At 40.3% G+C, this 17,737-nt stretch overlaps 2 protein-coding genes across 3 annotated transcripts in view; one reads left to right on the plus strand and one right to left on the minus strand.

Annotated features, from left to right (window-relative positions):
* The first annotated feature begins 43 nt into the window (after positions 1-43).
* LOC121909364 (putative ferric-chelate reductase 1) lies at positions 44-3,969 on the plus strand. Its single transcript, XM_042429876.1, has 6 exons — positions 44-322; positions 2,294-2,371; positions 2,715-2,791; positions 2,885-2,982; positions 3,449-3,539; positions 3,716-3,969. Exons 1-6 carry the CDS (start codon positions 118-120, stop codon positions 3,770-3,772), a joined length of 606 nt encoding a protein of 201 aa, XP_042285810.1. The 5' UTR covers positions 44-117; the 3' UTR covers positions 3,773-3,969.
* Positions 3,970-5,573: 1,604 nt separating this feature from the next.
* LOC121908570 (glycogen debranching enzyme-like) overlaps positions 5,574-17,737 on the minus strand; it is a 30,047-nt gene continuing 17,883 nt past the window's right edge. For both annotated transcript variants that reach the window (XM_042428697.1, XM_042428696.1), the window contains exons 14-35: positions 17,348-17,511; positions 16,062-16,163; positions 15,371-15,526; positions 15,055-15,205; positions 14,824-14,948; positions 14,606-14,718; positions 14,321-14,455; positions 13,239-13,369; positions 12,423-12,559; positions 12,167-12,300; positions 11,794-11,969; positions 11,451-11,553; positions 11,071-11,194; positions 10,236-10,337; positions 9,964-10,075; positions 9,670-9,805; positions 9,445-9,557; positions 8,950-9,161; positions 8,640-8,737; positions 7,661-7,748; positions 7,400-7,533; positions 5,574-7,170 (exon numbers count right to left, since the gene is read on the minus strand). In XM_042428697.1, the coding sequence (XP_042284631.1) occupies positions 7,053-7,170; positions 7,400-7,533; positions 7,661-7,748; positions 8,640-8,737; positions 8,950-9,161; positions 9,445-9,557; positions 9,670-9,805; positions 9,964-10,075; positions 10,236-10,337; positions 11,071-11,194; positions 11,451-11,553; positions 11,794-11,969; positions 12,167-12,300; positions 12,423-12,559; positions 13,239-13,369; positions 14,321-14,455; positions 14,606-14,718; positions 14,824-14,948; positions 15,055-15,205; positions 15,371-15,526; positions 16,062-16,163; positions 17,348-17,511 (2,864 nt within the window). In that variant the 3' untranslated portion in view covers positions 5,574-7,052. The remainder of the gene's footprint in view (positions 7,171-7,399; positions 7,534-7,660; positions 7,749-8,639; positions 8,738-8,949; positions 9,162-9,444; positions 9,558-9,669; positions 9,806-9,963; positions 10,076-10,235; positions 10,338-11,070; positions 11,195-11,450; positions 11,554-11,793; positions 11,970-12,166; positions 12,301-12,422; positions 12,560-13,238; positions 13,370-14,320; positions 14,456-14,605; positions 14,719-14,823; positions 14,949-15,054; positions 15,206-15,370; positions 15,527-16,061; positions 16,164-17,347; positions 17,512-17,737) is intronic.

Raw genomic sequence — 17,737 nt, forward strand, 5'->3', positions numbered from 1 at the left:
GTGTGTTGAAGATCTGATTTCACTGTCTGTTCTCAGAGTGATTAGCACACATATAAGCACAGCAGCTTCCTCCACAATGCGAAACCTTTTTCCTCTGCTGTCTCTGGTCTTTCCCAGATGCCTCTTAAAGCCATGATGTTGCTGTTGGCAGTGGTGTGTGTGTGGCGTGTGGAGGAGGGTGTGTGTTTCCCCAACGGCTCGGTGGCGTCCTCTTGTGGCGACATGATGCCCGTACATCCTCCGTTCACTCCTTCCATCAGCAGCCCGCCATTCATACTGTCTACCTCTGGTGCCACCTACAAGCCTGGTGGACTCATTACAGGTACATCCGACGTTTGTGTAGTTAGACTATGGCTCCTTTAATACATTTGTTGTTTAAGATTATAGCTACAGTATGTATTTTATATCTGGTAGTTTACTGTCTATACTAACTGTATGCAGTGCACAGTATTTGTGTATATACATGGCACATAAAAACATTTTTGGGACTTTTGGTTTGTCTGAAAATATTCTGAGTCTTCTGGCATCATATCAGTGGTGGAAGAAGTATTGAGAGCTTTTACATAAGACTAACACTGACACACTATAAAAATACTTTAAAATAAATGTCAATTTTACTCAAATGAAAGGCAACAGATGTACTTTAAAGTTTTCACTTTAGATTATTTATCATACTAGAATATTGTTAGTGAAGCATTAACATATAAGCAGCATTTTAATGTTGTCAAGATGCTAATTTTAACAACGTCGTAAATGTTTGGTAGTGTAATTTATGGACAATGCGTCATGTTTTATTAATTGATCATGTTTTACATATCAAGTCTTTATCTGAAAAGTAATTCATAATTCTAGGTATGAAATAAAAGTAGTGGAGTAAAAAGTATTATCTTTCTATTCTTTCTTTTCTTTTTTTTTAAATCTTTCTTCTATCTATCTTTTCTTTCTTTGCAACCTTGATTTGTAGTGGAGAAGAAGTACAAAATAGCATAAAATGGAACTACAGAAATAAAGTACAAGTACCTCAAATTGTAAGTACAATTCTTGAGTAAATTTACTTGATTTACATTCCAACACAGCATCATATTAAGCTTTTATTGTAATATTGATCAATATCAGATTTACTGTCAAGTTGTCAAGACTTCAACTGATTCTAATGAAAGATTTGAATCAGATTCAACTCATGTTTATGTCTTCTATCAAAGTCAGTGTTTGTTGAAACATTATTTTACCAGTTTCTGAGCGTTTTAGTGACACATGCTTCTAAATGTTGTTTTCTTTGGATCTCTCGTCACAACTATATATATTTTTAAATGATGGACTGTATGTAGAAGGTAAGGTTCAATCAAAACTGAGTTTAGTACTGAGACTTATGTGAAATTTCATCTGTGTTAGTATTTGGATGATGTCTAGTCATCATCTGGTAGCATTTATATGAGGTTTTTTTGTGTAAAACAACTTTTTCCCATACTACATACATGAAAATAAAAATTCATTCATTCATTCAATCATATATGACATAAAATATATTCTAGAATAACTGGTAAAGAATATATCAGTAATCTAAATTACCATGAGAATTTAACCATTAGAATTATATCTCAGAAAATTCACAAACAAATCCATCTGTCCAGTCAGCAGTGGTGTCTGCAGTGTAGTCAGTCTTTATGATGCAATTTTCTGTGAAGCAAAAGGGAATAAAAATCTCATCAGCTGGGAGGATTTTATCAAAATGTTCATTATTAACAGATGATATTGGCGATGAAAAGCCCATGTTGGTAGAACCCTGTTAATAACTGAGTCTAGCAGCTTACTGCAGTGTCATAGTGGTCACTTACTCTTCATGTTTTTTTTATTTTTATGTCATCTGCCACTTCTCTTCACTCCTCCTCATCCTCTTACTTCCCCAATCTTCACTTCCCGCCATACTATTTATCCCTGATCCCGCCCTCCATCCCAGGGGTAGAGTGTTGGGTAACAGTTTGGAGGTTAAAGGTCATGTTTAGAGGAACTTACTTTGACCTCAAACTCACTCCCAGACCCCATATATCGCTTCTTTCTCCTCCACCATCAAAGGTCAACCAACAAATGACTTTTTGGCTTTTTGGAGTAATTCATTACACTTCTATCTTCCTCCTCTTCCTCCTCTCTCTTGCCTTTGCTTCCCACCGACACATACTTTACTTATGTTACCCATGTTACTCATGTTACCTCCAGTCCCTTCCTGCAGCTCCTGCCGTCGGTCTGTGTTGTATTAATCTGAATCCCTCCCTCCTCCTTAATCCTCTCTTCACAGTGACGGTGGAGGTGGTGAAGAACAGCTCCACTGAGTTCCAGGGTTTCCTGTTACAGGCCAGGAGCAGGGAGGGACACGGTAAAAAAAATGTTGGAGTGTTTCAATTTTGCTTTGCACTGCCATTCAGAGGAGAATATGTCCTGTGAATGATTAAACACTACATAGGGGTAACCAGTTTTCTGTACAGGTCCTTTTTTTGTTTTTGTGTCACCTGAAAAGTGTGTTCCCACACATTTCATTATAAAAACCTCTCACTGTGCTCATGTTTTGGTCTGGACTGTTGCACTGAGCAATAAAACACTCAATGGGCCTTTTATTCTGTATGTGACGAGGAGAAAAGCCTGATAGTTCATGTGAGAGTCAATAGGTGTGAAACTACTGTCATGATTCAATGACTTTTTCTTTTCTTTTCTGTTTCTAGCACTGCTGTGGCCGGTAGGAATGTTCACCAACATTGATAGCAGCATGTTTACTGTGCTACACTGCAAAAACATGGAGGTATGTGTGAATTTATCCTGCATGCTTAATCTCTAACACAGATATTATCCTGTTAATGTGCTTGTGTGTGTGTGTGTGTGTGTGTGTGTGCAGAACTCCACTGTCAGTCAAGCATCAGGAGTCAAGAGGAAGAAGATCCAGCTGACCTGGAGGGCGCCTAACAACAGTAACTATGGTGATATCTACTTCAGGTAACTCTCTCTCTCTCTCTTCACTCTGTCACACTCACATACACTGTAGGTTACACTATATCATAACCTCATCATAACTTACCCTAAACCCTAATGGTGACATATATTAACTTACTTTTTTAAGTCGCATGTTTTGAAGTAAAAAGAGTTCCTGAAAAAATGTGCAGGTTTTATCATATTTCTCACAATTTTAGGGTTGATAGACAGTGTGGAGAGACTCATATTTACAGTCACTCCATGATACTGTATAATCTAACCAAACATTTCCAACCTCATGATGGGACATAATCCTGAATACAAACAATATGTGAGATCCACCACCTGCGGAAAAAACATCTGTGATGTCACTGTTAGGTTACTGAGAGGATGAGGTCAGCAGTTGGGACCATTAGTGGTACTGCAACTGACAACCAGCCATCAAACTAGGTCATCCTAATACGCTTCTGTTTTGCTGTTGTCATGGCAGCGCCACGCTGGTGCAGGACTATACAGCATTCTGGGTTCAGCTGAACAGCAGCTCTCTGAGACTGGACAACAGTGGAAGCTCTACAGCTGGAGTGAGTACTGACTGACCTTACTAACTACACACACACACACACACACACACACACACACACACACACACACACACACACACACACACACACACACACACACACACACACACACACACAGCTCCATGTCATCTGAGATGGAGCGAGCAGTACTGACAGGCTTCTCGCTCTCTTTTCAGGTCTTTTCCTCATCCGTGATGCTCTTCATCAACCTGCTGAGTCTTTCTGCCTATTGATGGAACACACACACACACACACACACACACACACATACACACACACACACACACACACACACACACACACATAGAGCCTCTTTTTAACTTACATGTTTCTTCTTAAAACAAGTTATGATTGCCCGTCCTGGTGAATGAAGTCTTTTGTAATTGTACATACAGAGGTTGTTGTTGGTGAAAATGGATTTAAAAATGAAAAAAAACAATCTTGTTTTTATTTTAACGACATGAAAAATGTAATGGAGTTATGAGGTTTTTACTGAACAGAAATGATTTATTTTTTTTATTTTCAATTTAATTTGACAAAATACTACAAAAAAAAAAAATAGAAATATGTTATTCCAATACAAAGAGGGTTGTTTTTCAGAGATGATCAGATGTGATGTTTACATATAGATGGATATCATTATCTTAATCATGGACCACCTAGAGACAGCAGTTATTTTCAGTGTTTTAGTCCTGTTTTGTGTTTTTTTCACGTTTGTAGTATCTTATGGTGAAGCAGCTTGTAATCTCACATTTAAGGATTGTAGTCTGGATCTTTATTTGTCCTGGATGATTCCTCAGTATCTGTCATATTATTTGAAAGCTATTTGCAGCTTCAAAAACTGTAAGTTTAACTTAGAGCTTCTTTGAGTCCAAATAATCTCCTAAAACATGCATGTGTCCTCCTTCACCTGAACTATTACACATGTGGGTCTATTAGCATGAATGACTAAAACTAAAGACACTGTACCCTACTGTAACCCACCCTCGAATTACACCCTTAAGTCTTCACCCTAAAATTAAATAACACACACACACACAGAGGAAGGAAAGGAGCCAACAGTTTAGTCATGTAACAGTTTATTTAGCATTGCTCTGTCTATGGCAACAGTTACACCAAGCAAACAGAGTGAACAACAACATTACAGATGACAGGCAGACTGATTGAAAGGTGGGCTTGATGCTACATTATTTAAGTGTCCAGTATTTATCCCTTAAACCCTTTAATACTGTTTAATAAAACTAACATTACAGTTTCACAGACTTTGCACTCTTCTATGTGACTGTAGAGACGTGATGTCACTTTATGAACATTATATTTGTTAAAATACTCGTCTAACCTTGACTTGATTATTTTTATTAAATCATCCTTTGCACAGAGAAACTGGCTCTGCTGGCCATCAGTAAACTGCATTGTGCAAAAGTAGAATATCAAAGTGCTACACTGAATAATACCAGGAAACTGCTCTTTAATGTTTCATTATGTCAATCATAAATTATCTGTTGGTCTTAGACCAGTTATTTCACTTTTCAACAAAGGAACAGTACCTCAGCTTCACAATTATATAAATCACATCAGGCTTTTTAAAGTCTTTGAGTTTCAGAAACAAGAATTCAAAGTAACTACTGGATGTGTAACGATGGAGTCGGTAGTTTATGTCTGACAGAGAACTTAATACAGGTTCAAACAGAGCAGTGATACAAGTTCAATACATCACAGTGTTAAGATACACACGGTGACTGGTGTTAGCTGGTCTCACAGCCAGTTACACAGTATTTCACATCGGTTACTTTCACTATAAGACAGTGGTGTCAACAGCAGGTTGAGATCTACATCACAGTTTGAAGAAACAGCTTTAGAAAGACAAAGCACTAGAAGTCTTCTGCTTCATGGCACTTGGAAAACAACCTTCATGCACTAAACAACTTTTTGAACGTTACTACACAGCTGACCGATGATGACAGAGCACACCATAGAAACATTGAACTACATCATGAGGCTTGTGGGGGAAAAACAGGGAAACACGTGGAAGACTTTTTTTTTTTTTTTTTTTTTTTGCAGGATTTTAATTTTACACATCAAAACTAAAAATATTCTAAAATCATGTAGTTGTGTCATGAGTGTCCAGTAAACAGCTGCTCCAAACTGAACCAAAACTGTAGACTTCCTATGACAACAGTTAGGCTTGATGATGTCACCTGTATGTTGTTACACGTGTGTCCACTGTACAAAATGTTGGTTAGTTTGTTGAGCTGTATCTCTATATAGTCACAAAGGCAAAAAACGATGTTTCTTTAACAGCAGATATAAATGAAGTGAGTGTGTGTTGACATAAGTGTGTGTTGATCTTATGTTGAGACACGAGTGACGTGAGGGCAGAGCTGTGACAGTTAGGAGGTAGGATTCAAGCAGTTAATGCACACGGTGGCAGGTTGTTTTAGTTTGATAAGAAAGACATATTTTAGTTCAACTACTGGCTGTAAGGTCAACATGCTTCAATGTACAGTGAGTGATATGATATTTAATATATATCACAACTTGGCTGAAACCAGTTCTATTCATTCAAAGTAGATAATACATGTTCTTATTATTTCAGATGTTGAATACAACTATCTCGTGCCAAAATGTTTTTAAAAATCTAGTCAATTCCACTTCCTTAACTGAATGAAGTAAAAGTTATTTGAGCTGAGCTCTGGTTTAGAAATAATGCTGGTAAATCTTCAAACTAAAGAAAACAATCACTGTTCTAAGCCTCAGTGGCGATGATGTAACAGTTTAGCTTGTGGTTTGTTAATGCACCGGTTTTAGGAGCAAGAGAAAATGCAGCAATTGCTGGTATCTTTCTGTGAATTGCATAAAATGTGATCAAAGTAACGTACAGTGTAAAGTCAGACTGGTGAATGCAGATTTTGAAGTGAATGTGGTTTTAATTGATCTGATTTGGGACAGAATACAGGAAAGAACTGTCATTCTGAACCAAATACTGTGATGGTTTCTACTTTTTAAAAAAGAACACTGACACTGCATCAGTTCAGGAGTTGTTACAAGTTTGAAGTAATGGCTCAACCTGGAAAAATGCTGCATTTATGTCACATGGGAAAACTTGAGGTTCCTAGATAAATACAGTTCTAAGTAGTAGTACTAGGTAACTCTGGGTTTAATGATAGAGACCAACAACAGTACTGAGTTATTACTAATCAGTTACTTAATGGTCACAAGTATTAAAATGGCCTGACAAGACAAACTACTCTCTGGACTTTCAGTCTGAGGGTCAGCTTTAAATATGTTTTATCATGCAAACACTTCAACACTTTAGTTTTTTTCCCCACAGGACATGAATGCAGCACAGGAACCTTTGTGATGACAGGATATGATGTCAGAGTTCAGTGTGTGTATTGGGAGTCTAGACTGAGCTACCTGCCTCTTCAGCTCTGGAATTCAGCTTCTTTCTCTCTCAGCTACAACAGGAAGTACGACATTAGCGGGACAGGGCGGCAGACGCGTTGAAGTCATCTAGAGGTCGTAGAGGACCTCCAGCACAGTAGCCACAGACCAGGCCTGGGTCTCACAGCTGAATGGGCAGTACTGGCCATTCTCATTGGTCAGCTCTGGCAGACCCTTCCATGGAGACCTGAGGAGATGGAGAAAATGTATCTCATATCTGTTTATAATTCACTTTAGAATGAATGAGATTGTTTTGTCGATTGCTGTTTCCAAAGTCAAGACTGAACTCTGGAGCTCAATATTCAAAATGAAGTCTCAGCTCATATTTGTTTATGATTTTAAAGTCAAGATGAGAAAACTGCTGGAGCACGGTGTCCATTTATTATGTAGGACATATAACAAGGTAACAGTCCTACCTCTCCAGGTGAGTATAATGTTGTGACAGAACATTTTTGACCAGGGTGACTGTCTTCTTGTAGGTTTCTTCACCCAGCTTCTTGGCAAAGTACAGTTTAGCACGCAAAAAGTAACCTACAGGCCACAGCCACTCCTACACACACACACAGAGAGAGAGAGAGAGAGAGAGACATAGTTATTGCATAGCTGAAAGCCATAACAGTGCAGTCTTACTGAACTGCAGTACCACACATCACCAGCAACAGGTTAGTCTGACTCACCGGTCCTTGGTGGTAGTTGAAGCCTCTTGCCACGTTGTAGTTGTCGTTGTCCAGCGCGTTGTCATACACACCACAGTACACCATGTCACTAAAACAGACAGGTTATACAATATGATCAAGATACAAACATGGAAACAGCAGCTGTGTGTGTGTGAGAGAGTTACAGGGACAAAACTACCTCCACTGATGTTTCTACTTCTGTACTACTACAAGTACTGAAACTACTCAACTGCTGCTGAAACTGAACTTTCCATGAGGATTTCTTTTAACCTGCAGTGTGGAACTTTTACATATAAATGAACGTCCGTTACATTCGTTACGTTTGCCAAATAAGTTCACACAATGCTGATAAAGCCTTTCACCAGTTTTAAACTCTATGTTGGGTGTTCCCACACTGGCTGTTTGGCTGTTTATCATGTGGCTGCTCTAGACTTTCCAAACATTATCGGACCAAATGGATCAAATTCTGATGGTGAAATGAGTCAGAATTCAAAACAATTTATCCACTGTTTTACAGCAGCAACAGTAGCTTACAGCCAGTACTGGTCATTTGGCATACTGGGACAAATCATGGTGGGCCATCAAAACATAATTGGTTTTTACTGGCCCTCTCTGTGTGCCTGTCATTCAGGATGAACATGAGAGCTGCTGCTGAGTCACAGCTGAGAGCCCCCCTTTACTCTCACTGCCCAAGGGGGGAGACAAGAGTCCCGCACTCCAGCTTGAAGTGCTAAGACTCAAAAACAGAAATAGATTCAATTAAAATACCATGGAGCAGGATGTGTGGCTCAGGTTTTGAGTTCACAGTATCAAACAGGAAAAAAAAGGTTGAGAACTGTTTGTCAGGGTGTTTAAGGCTTTATCTTTTATCCTGACAGTATACAGTTCACTCAGCTTCATCTGGGGCTTTACAATTGTTTCCTCTGCGCGCGTGTGTGTGTGTGTGTGTGTGTGTTGAGAGTATATAAAGATGTATTACTCAGGGTCAAGTGTTTTCATTCCCAGTGGTCCCAGTAATTTCTTCTCAGCCACCTCCAGAGCCTTCCAGGCTCTCTCTACTGTGAACAGCTCTGGAGCCTGTCACACACACACACACACACACACACACACACACACACACACACACACACACACACACACACACACACACACACACACACACACAGAGAGAGAGAGGGTGTCAGCCAGTCAGGCACAACTCTGCAATAAAGACTTATTAGCCACTAAAGTTACACATTTATTTGTATTTTTATTATCAACTGTATGCAAGTCTTAGTCTGTCCACTTACCACTACCATGGCAATAGTGAAATTGGGTCTCAGCTGGTAGTCGCACCAGGGGCTGGAGGCTCCATAGCTGTCCTTATAGATACCTTTTTTATGAACAAGGTCGGGGTGCTTCTCATGGGGGTCGTTTGGCTCCCCAGACACCCAGAAACCTGCTTCAAAGGACTTCTGGAGCTGATTGTTCCACTGGGAGTATGGGATAAACACTTCCTTACCTGGAACACAAAGCAAAGAGTTTATTACAGATAGCTGCTGTTATCCAGAGTGCAGGAGACATTTCTTTATCTGAATATACTGGTTACTATTCTCCAGTCAGAGCTACTCTACCAAGGCTTTTCTCAACACTTTCTATTACTATAATGTAGATTTGTTCCTCAGTTACTGAAAGCTTTATAAATGTTGTTGTTCTGTAAACCCAGCTTGATGGTTCTCCCTGTATTTAAACATTGAACAAACTTATTTCTTATGGTGTGTGTGTGTGAAGTGTGTGTGTAGTACCATCTCTGTGTACTTTAGCTCCATCGTAAGGGAACAGTCCTTTGGCATGAAGCTCCACAACCCAGCGGACAGTCGACTTACTGAGACCAACTATCTCCACCGGTGCTCCATCTCTGGACAGAGAAAGTCCCACAGAAATCAAATGTAGAATCAAAATCAGATGCATTAAAGTAATCAGATAAGAAAAGCAGCTGGAATAACTGTATGTGTGTGTGTGTGTGTTACCTCGGAGTAGCAGGCATGCCTTTGTTCCTTGCTCTATCACTTTCTCCCATTTTGTCCATCCAGGTGCCGCAGTTGAAGCGGTTTCCTCCGCTGACGAAGCCCGTCGCTGGATCCACCTTAACAGCCACGTTGAACCCTGGAAAGAAGCAGAAGAGCTCAGAAATAGTAGAGTTGGCATTGAAGGATAGTTTGTAAAGTGAGAGTGTGAAATGATTTAAAAGTCTACAAGTCAACCTCTACCTTACCAGTTCACACTAAACCTCCACCTCATCCATCTACATGTACAGTCTGTACCTTCATCTCTCATGTGCATGTCTATCTTGGGTCCAGCGTTTCTCTCTCTGTAGGAAATTCCCTCTAGGTGGCGCTGCAGAGCCTCCTGAATTACGTCATGCAGAGGCTGCTCCTACACACACACACACAACATACATGTTAATACACACGTCAATATGATCATGTTTGAATATTTGTATGGCTGAAATTAGTGTTAGAATTTGAGCATTTCTAACTTTGGCGACACTTAGTAGTAGAAATAAAAAATATATGTGTGTGTGTCTGATACATACCACCTCTCCAGGTTTGCAGGGCTCACAATCGTCTGTCGGGTACATGCGTGTGACAGGGCAGCGGAGGATTTCATGTCCTTGGGGAACGTGGGTAGCGTAGTCCTGCACAGAAGCACATCACATATGCAGTATCAGTTAAGAGCAGCGTTAGCAACAAAAGCATGATGAATGTGAAACCGATTACTGTAAAGACGCACAAATAAGTTTTTATTACATGAATATTTGTATTATATCTTATACTGGAGAAGCAAAACCAAAACAAATATTCAATTATTTTTGATATTTGAAGTGTGTGACAGTTATCATCCAACCCTGTAAGTTCTGATGAGATCATGCAAGTGGTTGCTTTCACTATAAATTTCTCAGAGATCCAATCTTTTAAAGATATTTTATTTGAATACAAGTCAAAAATTAAACAAAAACATGGATACTAATAATGCTCTATATCTGCTGGATGTACAGGTAAATAACTGTTTGTGGACACATTAACAGTATAAACTTTACTGTGTAGACGGGTTTCTGAGCAACTTCATCAGTGAGATGCTTGAAAGCAGCATCTCTAAACAGTAATTAACTGGTCTCCAGCAAGCTGCTTTATTTCTAACTACTGAAAAGTCCATTTTAAAGCTATCAGGATATTTTGGCAACGTGTTTTCTATCTTCCTGCTGAGCTTGCATCCTTCATTGTTTGTAAAGTTGAAATCCGTCTATAAGGTGATAATGTGTCAGTTTTGTGTTTACAGCTTGTTGAGCTGCCCCCACATGCAGCTTTAAGTTTTTATGTATCTTTCTCTCCATCTATTACTTTTCTTTCTATATTACATTTTGCTCCTACCTGGATGCACTGCAGCCACCACCACACAGCATCACGACAGTTGTATCTGGCACAGAGACCCTCACCCAGCAGGTTGGGGATCAAACCGTGACGCAACGTCCCCGCAAAGGCCAGGATGATGTTACTATGAAGACCATATGACAGGAAGGTTAATTTTAGAGTTTAGTCACTGTGGGCTTTGAAGGCTGATACTCAGACAAATTATATTTAGCACTGACATTCAAAATTAAAAGACATCTGAAGCAGCTATTATGTAAGACACAAAATCTTATTCATGAAAAAGAGAATCCCACAACTTCTTATACATTCAAAATGTCTCATCAGGAATTATTCAGTACACACACACACACACACACACACACACACACACACACACGTACCGGGCTTCAGCGTGTCTCCCAGTAAGCAGCATCAGTCCTCTGAGAGCAATGAAAGTGTCTCTGCCCCAGCAACGGAAAATTCCAGCAGAGAAATGAGGGAGACCTGAGAAAATATCAATTAGTATGTCCGTTAAATCAGCAAAATGACTGCCCACCTACTGTACATATATACATATTATTATAAATATCTAATTTCATCTTCATCTCACACTTCTGGAGATCAAAAACAATGAAGTCATCAATTAATTCTTCAATGCAAGCTTGATAAAACTGATATTTTATTGTATTTACTCGTAATTATTGCCACAGAAATAACATAATAAAGTCTCTGTTGTTAGGCTACCTGCAGCCAGTGAGACACAGCACTGCTCCTTGTGGTTTGTGATTGGACTGATGCGATAGGGGACGTCCTGTATTTTGGCGGAAAGGGGAGGCAGGGCGGAGAAGCGTCCGACACCGCACATCTGGACCGAACCCAACGCCAGGTGTCGCACAAAGGTGGAGCCTTTCTGGATGAAACTGAGTGAAGAAAGAGACAGAAGCTCCAGTGAGGCAGGAAATGTGCTCATTCAATGACTCAGTCCTTCAAATTCATTGTTTTAGATTTAAAAAAAGACAGTTTCCACCATCTAAATCTCATGAAAACCTAAAAAAAAAACTGCCCCACAAATGACTGAACATGTTCATAGTTATCATGAGTGCACAACATCACGTACCTTGACATGAGTTTAAAAGTTGCATCCAGAGCCGTGGTGTAGGTTGATACCAGGATAGCATCAAAGTAACAGGGGATGAGGTAGCGCGGGATGTGTTTCAGGTAGTCAAACATGGCTGCCAACCACTGACCAACCTGCAGATACACAATGTTGCAATAAATGATCTGTTCCAGGATCAGCATATCATGACAAAGTGTTAATCCTCAGACACCACAGTTTTCAGAACCATTTTTTTAACTCCCTGTCAAAGCCTCACCTGTGCCAGCGATCCCCCTCTGTGAACCAGTCTGTTGGAGACAAAGTCTATCAGCCAATCTCCTTGTCTGAGGTTATCACACACAGGATGGCCCAGGTCATTATTGGGACGAATATCAGCCAGCACAGATATAAGACCTGCAGACACAAAACAACAGATATATTTACACACCTGCGGTGACAAATACCAGGGTGGCTGTGGCTCAGGAGCTAGAGCAGGTTGTCCAATAATCACAAGATCAGCGGTTCAATTTCCCAGCTCCTCCAGTCCACATGTCAAAGTATCCTTGGGCAAAATACTGAACACAAAATTGCTCTTGAAGGCTGTACCAGTGTGTGAATGATTAGAAAAACTCCTCATGATGAGCAGCCTTTGCCATCAGTGTGTGAATGGGTGAATGAGGCTTGTAGTGTAAAAGAGCTTTGAGTGGTCAGAAGACTAGAAAGGCGCTATATAAATGCACTCCATTTACCGTTTTACCATCCAACCACTGTGTGAAAATGGGCACACACAGTCTAACTACATGTTAAGTGTGTGTGCGTATGTGTCTGTTTTTCCAGACAGCAGGGTAAAATCATTGCATGGTATGTCAGAAGCATCTTGCATATTCACTGTAATGAAACTTTGTAATCTGACCACTACAAAGCTACATGGGATATTTAATTCTATTTATAGGATATTTAATTCTTGCTATTTTTTTGGAGAATATTATAGTTTTTGCAGTACACTGTTTATACTTCTTCTATACTACCATAAAAGCTATGTGTAACTGGTTTTGGTTATCAGTTCATATATTAATTAATGTATCTACTGTACCTTGTAGTCCAGCATATTTGAAGGTCTCCCATCCTGGGATACTGTAACAGCCTCCACCATCCTCTTGTTCTTCTGAGTCGCAGCGAAACAGCAGGGTATTCAGGTCTGCCAGTGTCAGCGTCGACATCAGCCTATGGAAATCACACACACACAAAGCTAAGAGTCTATATATGGTGCTTTACAGAATAAAATACTCAAACCACACCAAACTTTTTATCTGTAAAAAAAACCCCAACAAAAACAGCCAGAAACGCAGCTCTCTGCCAGCTCCTTAAACCTGGCACAGTAGATCTGTGTGTTGTACAGATAATCCATGAGGGTATGCTTTTAAACCCAGTAATAAAACTTGCAACCAAAGTACATGATCTTTTGTTGTCTCATGTGCTTGAAGTTAGGGAACATACTGTATTTGATTCAAGTTCCTTGAAGGGTTTGCTGGTCACAACAAGCATAAAGTTTTAGCTTGAAGTGTCATAACCCTAACCCCAACCCTAACCCCCTAACCCTAACCCTAACCCTAACCCTAACCCCCTAACCCTAGCCCTAACCCTAACCCTAACCCCCTAACCCCAACCCTAACCCCCTAACCCTAACCCTAACCCTAAACAAAAAAATCCTCAACACAACATCCAATTTACTTGTTGTTTTCGAAGCTTTCAACCAGTAGCTCCATCAGGGGAGGAAGGCCTCAAGATGTGGTTGAAAGCTTCAGAAACAACAAGTAAGTTGGAATTGTTGAGAATTTTGCAGCTGCACCCTGCATCCCATGTACTGTAGCGTGAGATTACATGAGGTTTACATGATAAGTAGCTGTGTGACTCTCAAACTGATAACAAAAAAAATACCCATGCCATTTCACAAAATACTGTACTGGCTCATCATCAGCAGAAAAACTCTTAAGTTAACAGATCAGAGAACTGATCTTTAATAAGTGCTTCTGTTCATCTACAGTATCGTCATTTATTTCATCTAGAAAACTAAACAAATGAGTGAAGGTTGGTTTAACCTTTAATACAGATATAGAAATAGAAAATGGTTACAGAAAAGGTATGAGGAGTGTGTTCAGGTCCATGTTGACTCACTGTGCCAGTGGTTTCTGCAGGGCCTCTGGTGGGTTTTCATCTACTACACTGCCTCTTTTGTATTTTGGGCTGAACTGGGACAGATAGTACCTCAGCACCCCAACCAACTTCTGAGCCTTGGGGTCCAAACTGACCCTGTGAGGAGGACAGAGAGATGACCATCATGTAAAAATGTCCACATTTATAAAGCTAGTAAAGCTAGTAAATGTCCCTGTAATAAAAACATGTGCTTAGCAATTTTTACTGATATCTTACTGTATGTGTTGCAGTGTGTTTGTGTTTTACCTGAAGGCGATGACGCTGCCAGGTGTCAATTTCTGAAAGGTGAGTTCTTGCACAAACTCTGATCGACCTTTGGATGTCACCCCAGCGTGCCTCACCACTGTACTCTCCTGTAACTATATATTTAATCAATATTATTACTGATATGTCCATTTGTTTAAGGAATATACTCAACTATTCAATATATATGAAGACAAAACTGCAATCATTATATCATTTACCGGTATATGCTCTTTTATTTCCACTGTGTATTCTGGCATGCCGTTGATGTGCTTGTCATCCTTCCTGTAGCTCCCAGCATGCCTCTCCACTGTCCTTGCCTCCAACACAACTTCCTCTATCTTCCCTGGAGAAATAATATCATATAATGTAATGTAATATAATAGTAAATCAATGATCAAAACAGAAATACATGTTTGATTGCACCACAAACTTTTAGTGTGATCACCTACCAGGGATGAACATTGGTGGGACGTTGGAGCCGTACTGGTGGGTTTTGGGGTTCCAGAAGGCTGTCCTACACACTGACACCACAGACTGGTGGGTGCTGGGACAGTGACGAGTAACTGCAACTACATCTGCATCAACCTGGTCTACATACACCTGTAGAGGAGATAATTCACATTAGGTTTAAGAGATTTAAGTTCTGCCTCTTATCAGCAAGTCAGCAAGTCAAGAGTGTTGCATGTTAGCACTTTTAACGGAGAGCCTAATGACCTAAAAGCACAGTTATTGAAAGAGTGTGGGTCACTGTATTGATACACAGACCTGCATGAATCCCTGGGCAGCCAGTTCCTGATGCAGCTTGTTGAGCGCCCGTTTCCCGGCTACGATGCCAGTGTGGGGTCCAACCTCACCGGTGGAGGAGGGGGATGCAGAAGCGTTCCACTTGGGGTAAAAACGCTCCTCCTTCACCACAGAGATCTACACACACATAGACTTTCAGTGGAATTGTATTATGATGATATGATCATATTGTGTTATTGTTTTGCAAAAGTCTGTAGTCCAAATTAAGGGATCAAAATTAGTAATATAAATGAACAACTGGTGGTATTTTTAATTCCATGACATATGCCATTTATACCATGTATCAAGTGGCCATGGTGCAGTAAAAGCAGGATAAAACCCTCTAAGTTGTATGTTCCATGATTGTAATGGATGACATGGAGGCCATTACAGTCATGGAACCAACAACTTGGAGGTTTTTATCTCTTATGTGATTTTTGTATACATTTACTATATCATGACATACTGTATATTGATATCAGTAAATATGCAGTATTGATTTCAACCATATTACCCAGCCCAAATATCAGTTCCCCTTGTAATGAAAGTAGTAGAACAGGTATATGTTGTAACCAGTTTACAATTATATAGACGATAGAAAAGACATTTGGTAGATCCTCCTGTACAATCAGTGTGCATGTATGTACCTAGTGACCAGAAAAACACAACTAACCTGATGTGGTACTAATTCATCGTATCCTCTGGTGGAGCCAGTAGCACAGCAGGCCATAGAGACGATAGCAGAACTGGGCAGAGAGTCCAGCGCTGAACGCAGCTGTATGACATAAACAGAGAGTCCATTAAGTTATGTTTTACTTCATGAGTCTTTGAGCAGTCAAGTAAAAATAGCAGCAATAGAATTTTGTCCACTATTAGATAGGAATTTTAAACATTGCAGGAATTATGGAAATTTCATTTATCTATGAAAAACCCACAAACATTACATTCTAGGGGAAACATAACTTGCAATTTTTCATTTGTTTTGTCTAATAAATAGTCACATAAAAATATAATGCATACTAAAACAAGACTAGGTCAAAACCTGTAAACAATTGGACCGTGTATGATCAGTGTGTGAAATTGTGGCCATTCAGTTACAGGGTAGTCAGTGGTTGTGTCTATAATGTGAATTCATGGATATTAAATGTTCATCTGCAATTATCTGTAGTGGTCTCAGTAATATTTGCTGGTTAAGTGGACTGAAGTAGCATATCACATGACATGGTTAATCTATGTCTAATTGTCTGTTAACTCCCGCTGCTCTTTCACCTGTTTCACTCTGTGGATGTCTCTGGTTTTTCACTCTGCATTGAGTGTTTTGTCAGAGTGATGGTTATTTGGGGTGTTTTAACTGTGTGCTCTCCCGCATGTCTCTATGCACATTTTTCTGCCTTTTCCCAGTTGATGATCATGGAGGCTGCAGTGGAAATTGTAAATGAAAGTCTGACAGCATTTTAGGTGCAAATTCAGGAGGCTTATCTCCGCCTGGTTACCGCAGTTAAAACATCAGAGAAATAAGAAGTGTGCGTCCTGGTATTAGTTCAGTTACAAAATCCAAACACACCGCAGAGTGTCTATCCAGCACTGTCAGCCAGAGAGTCGATTACACTGGATGGTACAGATGCTGGTACGCATCTGTTTAAACAGGAATTTAGCCAACTTCGGTGCATTTAACACCAGAGCTAGGATCGTAAGAGCTTGGAGCAGGAAACACAATCGCTCTGTGTTGTGCTGCTGTGCTCCACTTCCATCATCTTGCGGCAATTCATTTTGAAAGAGCAACAGCCAATGGGGAAACGCTAGCACTCGGCCAGCCAACCAATGGTGAAACTTCATCACTCACTCCGTCACGGACAACTGCGGTTATAGGGCTGGTCCATGGTCGGTCCAGCCAACAATTGGTTATCAGCATCTTTAATCACCCAACCCCAACCCAATCTGACACGGATAGACACCCACCTGTATGGGACACTCGTTGTCATGGGTTACATCAAGGAACATGGCGTGGGCGATGCAGGGCATCAGTGGGCGGAGACTGGGCTGAACAAGGGCTCCTACTGGCTCGCCTCCATAACGATATACCAACCGGCCCTCCTCATGGCTGTCACCAGCCGACATGGCCTCTGTAAAATGGTGGCAGGGGTACAGAGAAAGACAGAGAATGAAGGCATTGTGGGTATAACCATTATCACAATCCATACTGCTAATGCACCGCGTGCAAGTCCACAAATTCAAGCATCTCGTGCAATTGTGGCCAAAACCTCATCTGTCGAGCTGAGAGGTTTGGACTTTGAGAGCTGATGGACAACACAAGCTTCTGTAAGTAAACGGAAGCAGGCTGGGCCTGTG

This window comes from Thunnus maccoyii, chromosome 12, assembly GCF_910596095.1.
Source record: "Thunnus maccoyii chromosome 12, fThuMac1.1, whole genome shotgun sequence".
Classification (NCBI taxonomy): Eukaryota; Metazoa; Chordata; class Actinopteri; order Scombriformes; family Scombridae; genus Thunnus; species Thunnus maccoyii.

Bases quoted from the DNA above. Each gene is read 5' to 3' on its own strand.
- LOC121909364 (XM_042429876.1), top strand. From the start codon at position 118: ATGCCTCTTAAAGCCATGATGTTGCTGTTGGCAGTGGTGTGTGTGTGG. The intron at 323-2,293 runs GTACATCCGACG...CTCTCTTCACAG, and splicing joins GCCTGGTGGACTCATTACAG to TGACGGTGGAGGTGGTGAAG. The intron at 2,372-2,714 runs GTAAAAAAAATG...TTCTGTTTCTAG, and splicing joins CAGGAGCAGGGAGGGACACG to CACTGCTGTGGCCGGTAGGA.